The sequence below is a fragment of the Alligator sinensis genome, unplaced genomic scaffold, assembly GCF_000455745.1.
Source record: "Alligator sinensis unplaced genomic scaffold, ASM45574v1 scaffold134_1, whole genome shotgun sequence".
Taxonomy (NCBI): domain Eukaryota; kingdom Metazoa; phylum Chordata; order Crocodylia; family Alligatoridae; genus Alligator; species Alligator sinensis.
In genome coordinates this window covers 1,372,101-1,390,275 of record NW_005841920.1, presented here as the reverse complement: position 1 = coordinate 1,390,275, position 18,175 = coordinate 1,372,101, and the positions used below count along the sequence as shown (strand labels likewise).

Below are 18,175 nucleotides of genomic sequence, written 5' to 3'. Positions count from 1 at the left end.
TAATGTATCAAAAATCCAGTGTCTATGTTTAGTCCCTGATCTCTAGTATCCAGCAGGTTGATGAAATGGAGCTCATAGGCTCGTCTCTGGGATGTGTTTTATAAATTTCCCTTTAGGGTCAGGACTGAGAGATTGGAGAGAGAGTGGCCCTCCTGTGAGAAATGTGCCCCCACCGGTAGTTGGGTGTTTCTGTCTTTGATGGATTTCCGGTGTGCATTCATTCTGGTGCGCAGTTGTTGTCTGGTCTCTCCTACATATCTTCCATCAGGGCATTTGGTGCATTGGATGAGGTATACTACATTCCTGGAGGTGCAGCTGTAAGATCCTGGGATGCTGATGGCTCTGTTGTGGGGTGTAGTAATAGTGGGGGTGGTGGAGATGTGGGGGCAGGTTTTGCATTTCTTGTCATGGCACGGTCTGGATCCTTTTGGTGTGTTCTGGGCTTGAGGAAGTTTGCTTCTGGTGATGAGGTTGGTGAGGTTTGGTGCTTGTCTGAAGGCTAGGATGGTGTCGCAAATCAGAGCAGCAGCTGGCAGCCGCCTGACTCACACCAGGGTGTTTAGATTTTAGAGCTCGCAGGCGGGTAATTGATGGATGGAGTGGAATTAACCAGGCACAGACACGTGTAGGTTACAGGAGTTTGTTTACTTACGTCGCCTAGATAGTGATGACGACGCAGGCGAGCCTTTGTTCCGTTACAGCTTCGGTTACAGAGTTGAGTACACGCACGCAGTCAGGTTACAACGAGATAATGACGGACGTGGCGCCGGAACAAACGGTCGGGCTTGCAAGACTTTCTACGTCAATATTTTACACTGACGGGGTGATTGATTAGGAATTGATCAATTTCCCAATTCTCTGGTGACAAGCACAGGTGTTTCCTGTGAGATCCCCAGAGCTCTCCGCCTTGGGTGCAAACCGTTAAACTATTTATAGGCAGAGGTGTTTTACAGGAATATCCAATGGTGAACCGTTATGTGGAATCTTTAATTTTTGGCAGGTGGCAGCTCTTTGTCTCCTCAAGTTACAAGGTAGTGGGTTAGGTTTCTCTACCTGTTACGTGTGTGCTACGTGTGAGGAGCTTATGCTTATTTTTGGACCAATTATTTATAGTTTCCCCTAGCATTTTATTTCAGCTGACCAATTATCTATAGTACTCCGGCCGCGTTTTGTTTCAAGGAATTTTTGGCAGGGATGTCTTTTAACCCTTAATCGTCAAAATGAGGATGATTTGAATGGTATCTCTCGCTCAGTGGCATGGGCACAATTTAATTGGGTTGTGACAGCATGCAACTCCAAGGAAGATGGGATGAGTGCAAGATGTGGGTGTAGACATGCATGTGCTCATGCAAAACTAATTACACATTTCAAGGAACTCTACTTATTGATAAGTAACTTCTCTTGTCTCCCTTGAGTGATTTTCCATAGGCACAACATGACTACAGGTGACTCTAAAGTGGCATTTGCACACCTGGAGGTGGGTCTCAACATTTCTAGCCCCATGGGTTGCGTGAGTATCACAGAGACAGTCCACAGACTGGAACCCATGCACAGAGCAGCCTAGTCTGCTGGCCCTGCCCCCCCACCACTGGATCCTGCACATGGAGCAACACTGTGTACTGCTAGCAACTTTCCAGACCCATGGGTCAGATAACATAATTCCAGAGACTGAATTCAGCCTGCAGGCCAGAGGTTGAGCTCCACTGCTCTAGGTAAATAACTGAAAGACTCCACTTTACTAAATATGGAAAAGTTACGAATGGATTTCCGCATGGTCACCTTGCAGATACATATCAGTTAGAATTACAGGAGATAAGGGATGAAAGGGTCCTCATGAGGTAGTCTAGACCAGCCTCCTGCTCAAGGCAGGATCATTTCCAACTAAACTATCCCAGCCAAGCATCTGTCTATCCCACTCTTGAACATTCCCAAGGATAGACATTCCAGGTAGTTCCAGGGAATGTCTCTCGGTAGCCTGTTTCAATGCCCGACAACCCTCATAGACAGAAAGTTCCTTCTAACGTCCAACCTAAGTTTTCTCTGCTGCAATTTGAAGGTATTGCTCTGATTCCTGTCTATCTCCATCCTCTGTACAATTGCCCTTCAGCTGCTGGAAGACTTACCAAATCCTCCCTCAGTCTTCTCTTCTCCAGACTAAAGAACCACAGGTTTTTTCAGCCTTTCCTCCTAAGTCAGGCTTCCCCAGCCTCTAATCATTTCTGTCACTCTCCACTAGATTCTTTCCCATCTGTCCACATCTTTCTTGAAGTTTTGGACCCAAAACTGGACTCAGTACTTCAGGTAAGGCCTCACCACTGCTGAACAGAGCTGCATAATCACTTTCTTTGACTTGCAATAGAGACAGTATTATTAGAGATACTGCAATAGAGATGCAACTGAGTAACCTGTTGCTTTTTTAGCAACAAGAAGGTATTGTTGGCTCCTATTCAGCTGATGGTCTGCTGTAATCCCCAGGTTCTTTCCTGCAGTATTGCAGCCAAGCCAGTCATTCCCATTTCCCAGTCTGTAATTGTGAATGTAATTATTCAGGTGCAGAACTTTGTTACATCTCATCTGATTGATTGGAAGCTACTTCTGCAGTCTATCCAAGTCATTTTGGATCTTAGCTCTACTCTGCAGCAATGGTTCTCAACCTTTTTAGACTCAAGGCACCTCTTGTTTATACAAGTATTAAATGACTGCGCAGTAACAGCTGCACAGTCAGCGTCTCGTGTAAATATGGCCATGAAGTCCTAAATGGCTCCTATGAACTCCAGCCTTTGGGTGCAGGTTGGACTTCTGAGTGTTTACCAGCAATCTCAGCATAAAACAACTGAGAAACTCAGAACTCTGAGGTATGAAGAATGCCTACTGACACTGCCCTGGGTATCAAACAGGCAGCAGTATCTTGGGAGTAATATTAGCCACCACATGTTCTTCAGACACAAGGGCCAAAAGAGGTTTTTCGAATTCCTTTGGTAAGGTGTCTGCTATAGAAACACTGTTCTGGAAGGGACTTCTTGGGCCACCGAGTCCAATGCCTTTCATTCACAAGCAATCATTTACCCAAGGATGCCCAGTATTGTGTGCAGTTCTGGGCTCCACATTTTAAAAGGATGTGAAAAAGTTAGAGAGGGTTCAGAGGTCAGCAGCAAAGATGATAAAAGGCTTGTAAACCTTTTCTCTCTTGCCGTAGAGAGGAAAACATGAACCAACAGCTTGAAGCTGCAAAGAAAGCTTAGACTGAATAGCCAGAAAAAACTTCTTCACTGTTTGAATAGTGAGGTAGTGGAAAAGACTGCCTAGGGAAGTTGTGAACACTCCATCACTGGAGATATTCAAGAAGAGGTTGGACAGCTACTGGTTGGGATAATCTAGGCGTAGCTACGCCTACGTTCTACCACTGGTATTTCTCATACTTCTAGGCTTCTCTGGTTGCCCTCTTCTCCACTTTTCTGCTATATGTTGTAGTGTGAGATTTTGAATCAAGCTAATATTTTTTTGAACAAAACTAGGCCCAAGACGGAAGCAGGATGCTATAAATTAAATGTGAAGTTGGCAATCACAGTCATTTTCCGTGCATCTTCTGTTTAAAGACTATATATAGTAAAAATATAAGCCTAATTGGACTCCCCTTTGGTTCAGTAGCAGAATCCTTGTCTGCCACACAAGAGGCCCAGGTTCAATTCCTAGATGCTTATACAACTACACTCATGGAGGCACCAAATGTCTGGACTCAGTCTGGCCTTTGGATTCCGTCTCAATGGCCTAAAGCGGAGATGAAAAATCTGGGTAGCCTCCACTCCTCCATACTACTGCCTAGGCATATGTCTCAAAGGTCTGGGTGACCTGTCACGCATACACCATGATCCAGAAGGATCGACGGTTGCCAACCATCTGATAAGCTTGATTGATAATTGGTGCCAATGACTGGGAAGCAGCAACCGCACAATATAAAACCATGAAACAGGTGGGTGTGTGCGTGCGAGCTGGCTGTGATACTGGGGAGACAGACGTAGCTGCTGTTTCCTTCCTGTTGAAATTGGGTCAAAAGACACCTAAGAACATCATGCATGCAGCAAAGGATCAGAGGACTGGCCCACTGAAGACCATTGTTATGAAACTCTTATGCTGCCTGTCAGGTTGTATGTGCAGCTATATTTTCTCTACAGTCTTGGGATTATTATTAAAGCTTGCTTCATACCAAATCGGACAAGTGACCATGTCAGTCCCACAGTGAAAAATCTTGCTGGTAACATATGTGTCAGGGTGTTTCTCATAGATTTCATAGACATTAGGGCTGGAAGGGACCTTGGAAGATCATCGAGTCCAGCCCCCCACCCAAAGGGCAGGAAGTCAGCTGGGGTCATAGGATCCCAGCAAGATAAGCATCCAGTTTCGTCTTGAAGGTGTTCAATGAAGGCGCTTGAACCACCTCCGGTGGCAGGCTGTTCCAGACCTTGGGGGCTCGGACAGTAAAGAAATTCTTCCTTATGTCCAGCCTGAAACGATCTTGAAGTAGTCTGTGACCATTTGACCTCGTCATCCCTTGGGGCGCTCTGGTGAACAAACATTCCCCCAGATACTGGTGGTCACCCCGATAAACTTGTAGGTGGCCATCAGATCACCCCTGAGCCTGCGCTTTTCCAGGCTAAAGAGCCCCAGGGCTCTCAGCCTATCATCGTAGGGTCTGCTTCCCTGACCTGTGATCATACGCGTGGCTCTTCTCTGGACTCTCTCGAGCTTCTCCACATCCTTTTTGAATTGTGGAGCCCAAAACTGGACACAGTACTCCAGCTGCGGCCTCACTAAGGCCGAGCACAGGGGGAGAATGACGTCCCGGGATTTGCTTGAGGAATCGCGTCCCGGGATTGTCTTGAGAAGCATCTATGGATCCAAGCCAGCGTTTTGGTCGCTTTACTAGCCGCTGCATCGCATTGCAGGTGGCTTCCTAGAGGCATTTGGTGTTGGCTACAGCCAAGGCTGGGGCCTCTGACTGAAGTGTGTTGCCAATGTTCCTGCTGGGACCAAAGCCAAAGGTTCCTAGCTTGCTCCTCTACTGAGAGTCAGACTGATCACTACATTTTGGATCAGGAAGGCATTTTACCCCATGGTCAGATTGGTATGGACTGTGGGGATTTTTGCCTTCCTCTGTAGTGGGGGGCCTGGCCCCCTACCCAGGATCTCTTGAGCATATATTGACAACATCTCATACACGTTGGCTGCCATGGTTCCCCTGCTTTACCTGTGGCAGGTTGGGGTCTTAGGTCTGTCTTGTGTCATGGCTGATGGTAGTCTTATGTAGAGTTTAGATTATGGTTTGCATGGAATGGTTCAAATAGGGATGATCCTGCCTCAGGTAGGAGGTTGAAGTAGATGACCTCTGGAGGTCCCTTCCAGCCCTATGATTCTAGAAAAAAATCACTTCAAACCTTCGCACACAACTACAAGGCAAAGCACCAGAAACACTGAGATCACCCACCCGACAACGTTTCATAGGTAAAGACAAGGGAGATAATGGTACTGACGATGTCCTCCTACCACCCATACACTTAAGTCACACAGAGCCAGAAGAGCTTAAATAATTAATTTTTTAGAATCAAAGGCTGGATGAAGAATAGAACATCCAAACAAATATGTCAACAAGCTTGAGCTGTTTTGTTACAAATGCAATGCAGTTGTTTGGCTTTTTTATTTGCCATGCTACCATCAAAAGGAGGAGTATAATGGGTGAATATAAAAAAACCCGTTTTTCTGAAGAGGGCTTGGCACCATTTGTCCACCCTCTTCCAATTCTCAGAACCCAAGGCAGGAATCCTACAGAACTTGGCCAGGTCTATTAAGACCTCCCTGTCAAGAAAAGTGGATTTAGAACAGGTATGTCAACTAGCTGGTCAGCAGGCATGGTGACTTCTTCATGAGAAATCTGTTGGGCCTGGACCATACATTGCATCAAATCCTGAAAATCTCAGAGGTTATCCAACTGATGAAATGAATGAGAAGTAAAAGCCCTCCTTCAGTGAGAAAAGACAATGAATTAGTACCATGGAAGTCACTCAGTCTTGAACCTGGATCTGAAGAATCTTTTTGACCTGGGAAAAGAATTGGCAATTGACCTGGAAGAGGAGAAGGAGTCCAAATAGCCTGATTTGTACCAAGTGACAAGGGAGAACAGAGGGCACTACTGCTGAAAGAATCACCACAAAAAAACCTGAAATAAGTCTCATGACCTTGTTTTGTTTACACTGCAATATCATGCCACACCACGGAGACTTCATAACAGAAGAGAATTATAACCAGCAATTGCTTTGCAGGGTTAAAAACTAGGGAAAAATGCAAACAGCTAAAACAGCAGCAGTAAGTCAAAAGTCTCACCACCTCTCACTACGAAATGAGATCAGAATTTATGAATACCACCAACTCATGCTGTGCAACATACAAGTTGTGGGTTTTTTTTTAAATGAGGTGAAAATCCCTCTAGAATAAGGATAATTTTATCTGTCGTAAAAAGGCTCCTATTAGAGGAATTCTACATGAAATCTGGAATTTGAATACAATACAAAACAAAACAAAGAACAGGCTTAGAAAATAACTAACAGAATTTGACCTTGTCCTATTAGGTGACCTTTTCAATCTTGTAAAAACAATTTAGAAACAACAGGTTTTAATTATACAGGTTGTCTTTCCCATCACTTCCTCCCACTCAGCATAAACAGTGGTTAAAGAGACTCCAATTATTCTCAAGGAAAAGTCATGCTGGGGAAAATATAAAGGCAATATTAACTGAAGGCATGTGTAACAGGAAAAAACCTATCAAGTAAATACTTAAAATTCTCATTTGAGAATGCCTTTTCTAGAACTATTATTCACCACTACTAACCGAACCAATCCCCCATTGCTCTATGTCTACATCTTGCATTTGCAGCCAGTGGAAAGCCAAAATTCTTTTTAAAAAAAGCTAAGGAAGTAAGTATGAGCCATACACACACCCAAGCCAGAACCTGCAAAAAAGATTACATCCACTTACCACCTGAAGTACTACACATACTATCAAAGAACTAAACATCAGTCCCATTTCTTACATCTGCCACCTTTAGTTTCCCTTGGGGCTCCACAAATTTATTTCCCTCCCATTTCAAACTGCTTCCTTCAGACAAGTCTGCTTAAATAAGTAGCAGGACATCAGTTGACTTTTGTTAAAACATGTGGAGTACCATTTATGCTGAAAATTCACAGCTGGTAGCCCTAAAAGAAGTTTACTGAGTCAACACCTGTTTAATATACCACAGTGAAACTGAGGCCATGGATAGACATTACATTTTTAACACTAAAAGTGTCAACAGACTTTCAAGAGCCACAAAAATGTACTGCTACATAAGTGGAGGGACATGCCAAGCTCCCCAGCTGAAGAGATACAAAGTAACTGCAAAGGAGGTATGATAGGGCTGTTAGTGAGCACACAGCAGTGCCCAATTCCCAGGAAGGAGCTACCACCTCTGCCCCACCCCCAAACCTTCCCCTTCAACACAGGAGTGTCAGTGATCAGGAAGCAGCTCCAGTCCCCCAAACCTGCCACCCACTCCCCAGCTTCCAGAGGAAATAGCATATTGGAGCATTCAGTAACTGTTCACCTTGCTCTTCCTCCCTCCCCTCTTGTGGGGGGGAGGAAGAGAGAGAGGGGGAGGAGAGGAAACAGCATTGTGGAATGCCGCAAGACTGTGAGACCCTACAGTGTTTACACATTAAACATGGAGCTACAAAATATAGCAGTACACAGACGCTGCTGTTTCATCCAGCAACACTTCTGTAGAGCTTATGCTATTTTTGTAGCCCTACAAATGCAATGCACACCCATGCCTGGAATATGAAATGTAATGACCAATATGCTTAAAAATGAAAAATTATTGTAAGGGAAAAATTCTGATCTGAGCAACGAATTAAGTTTTCTGCTTAGAACTGAAACAAGAGATAGCAGTGACCAACTGAACGTGGCTCCCCACCTCCCTGTTTGAAAACAAATCCACAATAGCAGTGGTTTAAGTTTCTCAGCAGCAAAGCAATTGGTGAAAATGATCCATGCTTTCTGACTGGAGCACTAAACTCAAGAGAAAGATATTTCAGCTAGAAATATAAATTAAGTATGACACTTCATTGCTATATAAAAGGTTGACTGTATTTAAAAAGGTAAGTTACTAGCTTGTTTATTTAGTTACATGTAGCTTAAAGCCAATGAAATACTATTTGAAGGGTCTCCTTGTGATCTAACATATTTATCCCAGTGTGCTTTATATTCCATCAGACACTAGAGTATCTTGAACTTTCTGGCTTCAAGTTATAAAAAGCAATATTTAAAGATTTGCTTCCTAAAAACTATGATTTACCAACAAGGCTCTCAATTCAAATTAGAACCACCTGAAGAATGAGAGAAAGTTAACTTATTATTTTCCCTTAAATTTCAATACATTTTAAACACTGATCAAAAGTAGGTAATTTATACAGATCACCTTACCTGCATATTCATAGAACCATTCTAGGCACCTCTTACTTGAAAAGACTTCTTCCTCTGCTTTTATTCTAGTTGAATCATATTTTCTATACATGCTAAAAATAAAGAAAACAATTCAATTAATTTAGTAAGTTAATTTAAAAAGTGTTTTAGTCAAGAAATAGTTAATAGCCAATGCAACTGTCAAAACCATTTTTGTAGTGATTAGTATAAACATTAGCATTTTTCTTAGTATCTTGACCATGTCATATCCAATGATTTGCACAACTGCATAACTAAGTACCAGTAAAACTAAATACTGTGTTTGTTCAAAAGCTGAATCAAGTACTTGGAATTCCAATTAGCATCACATGCATGCCATCACAAGCACTAAGAGAAATTATTTACGCAACAACAGAGATTCATCAAGATACTGCAATGCCGGTAGTCCCAACTATAGGTAAACACTTTAATAGCAGTGTCCATTAGGAATATACCATCCATGCCCCATTTTGATCCCATATGAGGGCCGAAATATGGAGATCCACAACTCTCCCCTAGTTTCCTCCAAAGCCCAAACTGTCAAAGTCTCCAAAAGCAGGGACTGAGGTAGGCTGCAGAATCCAAACTGACCTTTCAAGAACCAGCTTTACTGTAGGTCAGGGTGGATAAAAAAAAAAAAAAATCAACAGTTAAAAATAAATAATCTGATTTTTTAACTTAAATCAGATGTTTTTTATTTAATCATATTTTAAGATGCTTAAAAATAAACCTATACAAAAGATAATTTTAATTTAAGATATGTTAAAGCTTGAAAATATCACCATGGAATAGGGATTATAACTTCTAATTAGATACTATTTGAGACAATATATTCACGTAACCTTTTTAGAAAAGTTTTATAAATAGGTCACAACAGGTCATGGATTATATTAGAGGCTTCTCTATAGATTAGTAAAGATTAAAGAAAACCACTCTACCCAACGGGACTCAGTGCTCTAGAAGATCCCATTAAGCATCTTGGTGATGCTTAGTTTCAGTTCTCAAACTGGATTTGCATCTCCAGGGATAACATCCTTGTTAACAGCAGTACATGGAGATGAGAGATAAAAGACCTGATTACCTACCCATCAGCAGCCCCATTGTCTCTGTACAAGTTTGTGTACACAGAGTCAAGCCCCTTACACCTCTCTAAAACTGCAAAGTTTCAAGAAGTTAAATGAACAGAGGGGTTGTTGGGAATGGAGTAGATCTGGACAAGGAGGAAGAGTCTGGAGATAAATGCAAAGAGGGAGGGGAAAAGAAACAAAAGAGAAACATGTTGAGCAGACTATTCCAGAAGTCTTGAGGGATACGTTTCTGAGCTACAACAACTCTAATGATTTCAAATCTAGCGAAGGAATGGTATAGTAGAAGGGAAAACCTATCAAGGCAGCAGGTTTACCAGGCCATAAAAGAGGAGAAATCAAAGATGAGAAGAAATCTAGAAGAAAGTGAAGAAACCCTAAGGCTAATAACATATAGCTGCAGTGCTCATTTGATGTCCTCCTAATACAGCATAGCAAAAATATCCCCCAAATATCCATGATTAATCTAGTGAATTGGAGATAGTTCACCTCTCAATGACTTCACAAGTATCTGCTTCAAATTAGGTTTGGTAAATAAAATAACCAAATTATAATTCAGTTTTCTGATGTAGCTGCAAAATTAATCTGAAAAAAAATATCAGAATAAATCACTGCTTTCAAATGTATAGTGTGTACCTTCTAAAAATGAAATCTACATCTATCTGAGTTATGAAAAATATGAATTAAGGTTATATCAAACAAGCTCGCCACCGCTGGACAATGTTTACTGCAACTGCCCGCCCAGAGCTCACACCACGTTAGGCTGCAGTGCAGCTGCTTCACCGCCGCCTGTGTGCTGCCCAGCGCGGCAGCAGGGGCCATGAGGAGGCAGCCACGGGGCAGCACAGAGGCAGCAAAGGAGCCACACCGCAGCCTAGCGCAGCGCAAGCTCCGGGAGTGCAGTTGCAGCAAACACTGCCCAGTGGCAGTGACAAGGGGGGGCACTTTCCTCCATGTCGAGCAACAGTTTCTGTGGAATGAACTGGTGCTCAGGGTGGGGGAAAAGCATCACCCCCCACCTTCCTCCCCCCACCGCTTGGAGCCCACGCAGAGCTGCCTGTGCCTGTTCTCGGTTGCTATTGCTGTCCTGCGAGGTGGCAGTGACATGGCGGAGAGATAGGACAGTCCTGTGCAGGCTGCAAGCAGCTGCAACATGGAGCACCAACCCCAGAGAGCGGGGGGGGAGCGGGGGGGAGATGGGACAGGACGGGACGACGGATAGACAGACGGGGTAGGGCACGGCTTTTCTCCCACGTTGAGAACCAGCTCATTCTTTGCCAACGAGCGCAGGGTCAGGGCTGTGCACTGCTCCCCACCTGTTACGTGGCTGGAGTTGGGGCACTGGGAGCGGGCACGCGGGAGCCAGGCAGGAGCGTGAAGCCTGCACTGGTGTCCTGGGGCCAGCGCCGGCAGGGCCCAGAGCAGGGTGGCAGGAGCATAGGGTCCCGGCCAACAGGGGCTCTATGGAGCCAAGCCAGCTCCCCTGCTCCCTGCTGGTGCAGCACAGCCCAGCTCCACAGACCCCTACCAGCCTGCACCCCACACTCCTACCGCCTCACTCTGGGCCCTGCCATAGCTGGCCCCATGACATTGGTCTCACACTCCTGCCCACTGCCACTTTCTCCACTTTTCTGCCTGCCCACCAGACATTGGCCCCACACTCGCTTCCCTTCCCCTCCACCGCTTTCCCCACTTTCCTGCCCCACTGGCCACTCCGCACTACATGGCTCCCTTACCCATATCCGTATTCACACGCACACATCCCCACAAACCCCATATGCAATCACTTCTGCATATACACTACAAACGCACACAAATCAGGACAAAAATATTTATTTAAATTAAATTAAAATATATTATTATGGGTGTTTGATTTTTAGTATGTAATTTGGTTTTTTTTCCCTTAAGATAGCAAACCCTCTTCCCCAAAGGAGTACTTCCAGGGGTAAGGGGAGGGACACTTCAGGTGGCAAAGGTCAGAGGTTATGGGCAGGACATCTGGTCCCAAGATGGTGACCAGGGGGTGGGGCACCTGTCAAGGGACGGGGCTACCCATATGGCCCTTGATAGCTTGCCAAAACTTGGTAAGCAGCCCTCTGCCCGAAATCATAGTCCTCTTAGAGCAGGGGTGGGCAATTAGGACACAGATTCCAACAGACTGTGGTTCCTAAATAAATGGCAAATATGAACAAGGTCCTAGAGAAATTTTTATTCCGTAGGGCAGGGGGTGGTAACATACTGTCCTTGGGCTGGATTCAATGAATAAAAAGACTGGATCTAGCTAATGGAAGATTTTACTGCAGCTGGCAGTGTAGCTATGAGTTTGGGGGGGGGGGGGGGGGGGCCCCCACCCCAGTAGCCCCAGGCCACACATGAGCCTCATGCTCCCCCACCCCACTCCCTATGGGATATGCTGCTGCTGTGAGAGGGAGGTGTTGGTGTATCCAACAGACACGAAGTAACATAGACCCCCTTTACTGCAGCCACTGCCTTTCTCACTGGAGATAGGAATCAGCAGGACATGGGTAAGCAGAAGCAGTAAGGTAGTGCCAGACAATCTTCCTGGAACCACACCTGTTGCATCTTCAAATGGACTCCCATCTGACTCCAAGACATCCATGAGAGACTCAGAGATAAGACAAAGAATGGCAGCCCTTTTGTACATTCATTTGGTGGGTCCAGCCACCAAGTGAATTCACTTGGGATTCAACATAGGACATTGTCTCTGGATCATGCAATGCCTGGACAGAAATGCACTGATCTCAGCCACAGCTGACAAAAACTGCAGGCCTCATGACAAGCATCCATAGGCACATGTCAACATACGAACTAGCAGCCTCTGACACAGCATCATCAGATCTCCCTGTAAGCAATTTTATCAATGACTACAAATCTCAAAACTAGTACTCAGGCAGACAGATCAGTTCCTGTTGGTCTGGAGCTAATCATAGTTATTTTAAAACTGTCACTCAGACCCATAAACAGATGATAAGTTCTTATGGTGCAGCAGGAGTGTTAGTTCTAAGAACAGAGAAAGGGCACACGGATCCCAGTATAGGTGGATATGCATTCTCCACAACCTTAAATTACCACTTTGGTCAGGTATTTAGTAAAAACACTACACTGTCCAGAGTCAAAAGAGCAGAACTATGTTAATAATGGTTTGGTCCAATGTGAATCTTAGGTACTTTTTTTGACCTAGGTGGATTGCAAAGAGGAAGTTCACATCCTGTCAGCTGAGAGTTGCAAACTAGTATTGAGCTGGGGGAGATAGAATGAAAGAGAAGTATTTTCTGAACCTAGGGTGACGTATGTCTTTGTTGAGTTTCCTCAGCTTTTAGAGTATGATAAAGACCAATTTATACTTCGGAATAAAGAAATATCTGGAGAAGCTTCCATGACTTCTAGAAGAAACAAATCCACACTTCTGTGATAAGGATCTCTGAGGATTGACAAGGATTTAGGGCGAGTACAAAATGAGTAGAATAGGATAGGAAAGGGTTACCATGGACAGCAATCTTTAGAGGTCCATCTGTTTTATATCTAGGCAGACTATCCCCGATGGAACACGAAAATGGGCTTCCAGAAGTCATGTTCTCTAAAATAACTCTAACAGTTTGGCAGTTAAGTAACATACCAATGTACTGAAGACGTTCCACACACTGGCAGGGAAGAGGAAACCAGTGGCCCTCGTTTCAGCTTGAGTTTTCTGGAATATTACATCAGTCTGGGGTTGCAGGGTGTTATTCACTATCTTGGCTGTGGCAGGGATGATATAGCTGGGTCCAAAGGATGCCTAGGTATAGGTATCGCTAGAGCATGAGTGCTCAATCCCCGTCCCACAGGCCAGATCCAGCCCAAAGAGCCATATCATCTGACCTGCAGGGCTTCCCTCAGGTACAAAGTATTTGGTGGCAGGGAAGCAGTGGCAGCATTAATTGCTGCTCCCCTACTGCCAACTTTTTGGACACATGGGGAAACTCTGCAAGCCAGACAGTATGGGCCTGTGTGCTAGATGGGGTGTGCAGGGCACCATGAGGCTGAATCCCAGGAAGCGGAGCACAGTACTGGCACACAGGGCCGGGTGGCGGCAGTGTGCCATGGCAAGGCCCAAACCTAGCATGTGGGACTGTGGGGGGACCTTTCCCGGTGCACAAGGAATGGTCTCCAGCTTTGCATGAATCCCAGTATGCAAGACCAGTGCAGGGCCCAATCCAGGTGTACAGAGGTTGGGCCAAGGCATCATGGAGCCTGATCCAGCCCACAGACCAGCCCTGAACCACTCATCTGGTCCATAGGGACCAAAGGGTTGAACACCACTGCCCTAGACAGCACATCCTGAACAGCTCTGAGTCCTAAAAGGACAAGTACTCCATCATGGCCTGCACCTTTCTTGAGACGCTCGCTGATTAATGCATAGTCAGTGTGCTGACCATGAATGTAACTATGACATCAATTGCTACCTGCAAGCCTATCTTGACCACTAGTTATTTTCTTATTCTTCTCCCATTGTCATGAGGGGGCTTTATAGAAAACCTTTAAAGAAAGCTTACTGGGGGAGCAGGAACAAACCATCTCAATGTGCAGGAAGACTAGCAAGTATGGCAGAAGACCAGCTTGCTTTAGTCAGGAATTCTTCAGTGAGCTAAAACACACAAAGGAAGCTTACACACAGTGGAAACTTGGACAAACAACTAGGGAGGAGTAGAACAGTATTGCTCAGGCATGCAGGGAATGAAATCAGGAAGGACAAAGTGCAACTGGAGTTGCAGCTAGCAAGGGACATGAAAGGTAACAAGAAGGGTTTCTACAAGTATGTCAACAACAAGTGGCAAGTCAGGGAAAGTATGGGTCCCTTATTGAATGGGGGAGGCATCCTAGTGACGGATGATGCAGAAAAGGCTGAAGTAGTCTATGCCTTTTTTACCTCAATCTTTACAGACAAGGTCAGCTCCCAGACTACTGCACCTGGTAGCACAGTTTGGGGAAAAAGTGAGCAGCCAACAGTGGTGAAAGAACAGTTTAGGGATTATTTAGAAAGGCTGGACGTGTATAAGTACATTGGGCTGGACACAATGCACCTGAGGCTGCTGAGGGAGTTGGCTGATGCGACTTCAGAGCCACTGGCCACTCTCTCTCAAAAATCACAGCAATTAGGAGAGGTCCCAGATGATTGGAAAAGGGCAAATACAGTGCTCAGCTTTATGAAAGGGAAAAAGGAGGATCCAGGAAATCAAAATGTTTCAGCTTTTTAGATACTTAATGTCTATTTGTCTCATACAAATTACATGTCAGAAGAACCTGGGTTGGGTGACTGTGGAAGCAGTGGTATCTGAATTGTTTTACTGCTGGTATTAAAATCACTCGTGTCAGCCACAAGGCTTAAGTGGTTCTAGTAGGTCCTCATTACTGGTAAAGGCAATCTTGACTGGGCCTGAAGATGACAGAATACCAAACAACTGGCAGAAGTTCTGGCATCATTCAAATTTACTTATCCAGAGTCTCACCAGTATGCACCGCAGCTCCAGCTCATGCAACAATTTAAGTCATCTGGTGCCAATGCCCAGGACACCACTTCATTTTATAACAAGAGTGCAATGGGGTTCCCCCTACAAGAGGAGTGCTTGCCTGGGACCCTCTTGGCCTTGTCCAGTCTCCAAGTACCTAAACATCTGAAGCAGCAAAACAGACAACTCTTCTTCAATCAAGGCATTTATTGGAGTAAAGATTACAGAACCAGAGCTTCTCTGCCTTTTTTAAAGGCAGAATTAGTTCTGGTCCAAGTCCAGCCTGTACAACCCTGAACACGTCCAGTTAACATAGCTCTTCTCTCTCCTATCTACTTGACTAGCAAGGCTCCCTCTAAGCTGTACGTGTCCGCAACTGCGCACAATAAAAAAATGTTGCCACACAGTAACTTTTTAATGCCGCACACAAGGGCTACTGCAGGGGCTGCTTCCCTCCACTTTGCTCCTCACCGGCATTCCCGTGGGGAGGGAGAGCGCAGCCCCGGCCAGAGCAGCCCATGAGGGGCTGGGCCGCTGATCAGTGGGTAATCACCACCCCTGCCCCTTCCTCCTCCATGCCTGCAGCGTGGAGCAGGCAGCGGCTCCTCCCCAAGGCAAGGCAGAGGCAGGGACCAATCCCGGCAACACACGGGCTCCACTGGCTCCAGGAAACTGCTCCAGTCCCCAGCCCCTTCAGGCAAGCTTCGCCCCAAGCCCCACTGGCTTCACCCTAAACTTAAACTTTCATCCCTGTGCCGCAAGCCCCACAGCTCTTGCGCCAAAGCCCGGCAGCCCCACAGGTCTTCTGCGCTCTGCCTACTCCCTGCAGCCTTTGAAAGTGATACCATGTGCCTCGCTGCCTGATCTGTCCAGCGGCAGGACACACATGGCACCACACCACTTTCAAAGGCTGCAGTGAGGCACAGAGGTGGGGAGGAGGCAGAGTGCAGCCTGCATGTGGGTCCAAGAGACATGACAGGGAGGTACACACACTTCATGTAACAAAGGTACTGGAGACAAAGTCAGCTCTTTGGTAACTGAAGACAGAGAACTCAAATGCTTGCCCATATTTAAGTATTAATTAAGTCTTAATCCTGGCCACATCGACATGATTACAAGGTAGCATGTGGGTATTACAGCTAGTTTCTTCTATTATTTACAACAATGCAAGTTAAAAGTAGAATTGGGCCTTTAAAGAAAAACATCTAACTAGATGGAGACAAATATTAAAGAATGCATCTGGTACACAGTGTAATATTAAATATTAAAGGGGGAAGCAGAACCAATTCAGGAATGGACCAAAGCAGCGCGCTCACAGACCGAAGCAGGGTGCTCACAGACCGAAGCAGGGTGCTCACAGACCGCTACACCTTAGAGGGAACACTGCTGACAAGCCCCAAAAGCTGCTCTCTTTGGACTCTTCTCTTCAGCCAACTGCTTGCTTTCTTGAGACTGCTCCATCCATTGTCATGCTTATCTCAGTATCCACCCTTTTATACCTCTGGGGCATCTCCTCCAAAGGATGAGTACCAAGCTCATTTGGCATGAGCTATTCAAATCCTTTGTTGCTAGGTCAGACAAAATGGATTTTCAGTAATTAGGCAGTGCTATTAACATCATGGACCCTATTAATCCCTGATTCACTGTGTATAGTCTCATCAGGGAAACTGAGGCATACAACATTATCACAACATGACATATTTAAAAGAGGATTATTACAATAAAAACATAAGATGTGCCATAGGTGTTCGAGACCAATGGTCCACCTAGCCCAGGATCCTGTCTCTGAAAGTGGCAGGAGTGGCCTTAGCAGAAAAGCATATAAACAGGGTATATCCTGATCTATCCCCTATCCATTACAATCCCTGGCATCCATGGTCATTGGTTTTGAGATGCCAGACAATGCATTCCTGACTGTTCTGTTTAACAGCTATTAAAAGAGCTATCCTCCATGAATTTCTTTCTTCAGTCCCTTTTCCAACCTGGCTATACTATCTGCCTCTACTACCTCTTGTAGTAAGGAGCTCCATTAGTAAAGAGTTCCACTATATGTTACATAAAAAGACCTTCGCTTGTTAGTGTTAAACCTGCCTCGTGCTAATTTCAGTGGGTGCCCCCCAGTTTTAGTATTCTGGGACTTCATGAAAAACAGTCCCCTGTTCATTGTCTATACTCTTCATGATTTTACAGACCTCTATCATGCCCATCCTCAGTCTTCTACCTTCCAGCTGAAGAGTTCAGGCCTTCTTAGTCTTTCCTGGTATGACAAGATAAGATAGCCCGCATTCCTAAAACTCAGTTTCAAATAGACAAGATAAAGTATTATGCTAATTTTTGCAGCTGAGCACTTAAACAAGATTTTTTTTCCCCCCCCTCAGGCCACACGAAGTCTGTGACACACACAGAACTGAACTTAGATCTCCGAAATCACCAGTGTCTTAAAGAAGAAGATCATTCCTCCACACTTAAAAAAGACAGAATTTGACAGTGCCATTTTTGCTGCTACTTAGGAGTAATAGTAAACAAATTATTCATTAGTAATGGATATTTTCAGGTACTTCATCAATCTTAGCCCACATTAAAGTGACATACCCATCATGTCTACTTTTCTTAGCAGATAAATCATCTCCTGCTGCAGGTCTCCTCTTTTTCCTTGGAGGCATCACTTTACTAAAGCAGTCTGATGAACTGCAAGATCGAAGACTTCCTATGGAGGGAATAAACACACCAGACAAGGAATGAAACAGCTCAAAAACAGGGAACTAGGTCCATTACTAGGTACATTTGAAAAAAATTAAAAGATTAGCAAACTGACTTGAATTTTTAAAAAAAAAAACTTAAATTTTAAAGTTACAAAATACTGCAACTATCAAAAGAAAATCTATCTTGTTTTTATGTGATGGTATTTCAGATATTCTGACAATACAAGAATAGACTGCAGTTTCTTGTACTGTTTTCAAATCTGTTTAATATAAATAATGACCAGTAACCTCTTCTTGAGTCAGCCTGTTTCAAAGCCTTAGAGAAGCAACTCTTGGTACTTTTTTTCAAACCAG

The 18,175-nt window shown here is 44.7% G+C and overlaps 1 protein-coding gene across 10 annotated transcripts in view; it reads right to left on the bottom strand.

The window, feature by feature from the left end:
* The window catches only part of DCUN1D4 (defective in cullin neddylation 1 domain containing 4), a 70,892-nt gene that overhangs the window by 22,278 nt on the left and 30,439 nt on the right, over nucleotides 1-18,175 (bottom strand). For 8 of the 10 annotated variants that reach the window (XM_006019014.3, XM_025198360.1, XM_025198355.1 and 5 more), the window contains 2 exons: nucleotides 17,712-17,826; nucleotides 8,510-8,601 (listed from right to left, as the gene is read on the bottom strand). In XM_006019014.3, coding sequence (XP_006019076.1) covers nucleotides 8,510-8,601; nucleotides 17,712-17,826 — 207 coding nt within the window. The remainder of the gene's footprint in view (nucleotides 1-8,509; nucleotides 8,602-17,711; nucleotides 17,827-18,175) is intronic. The other 2 variants (XM_025198361.1, XM_025198362.1) reach the window with 1 other exon arrangement.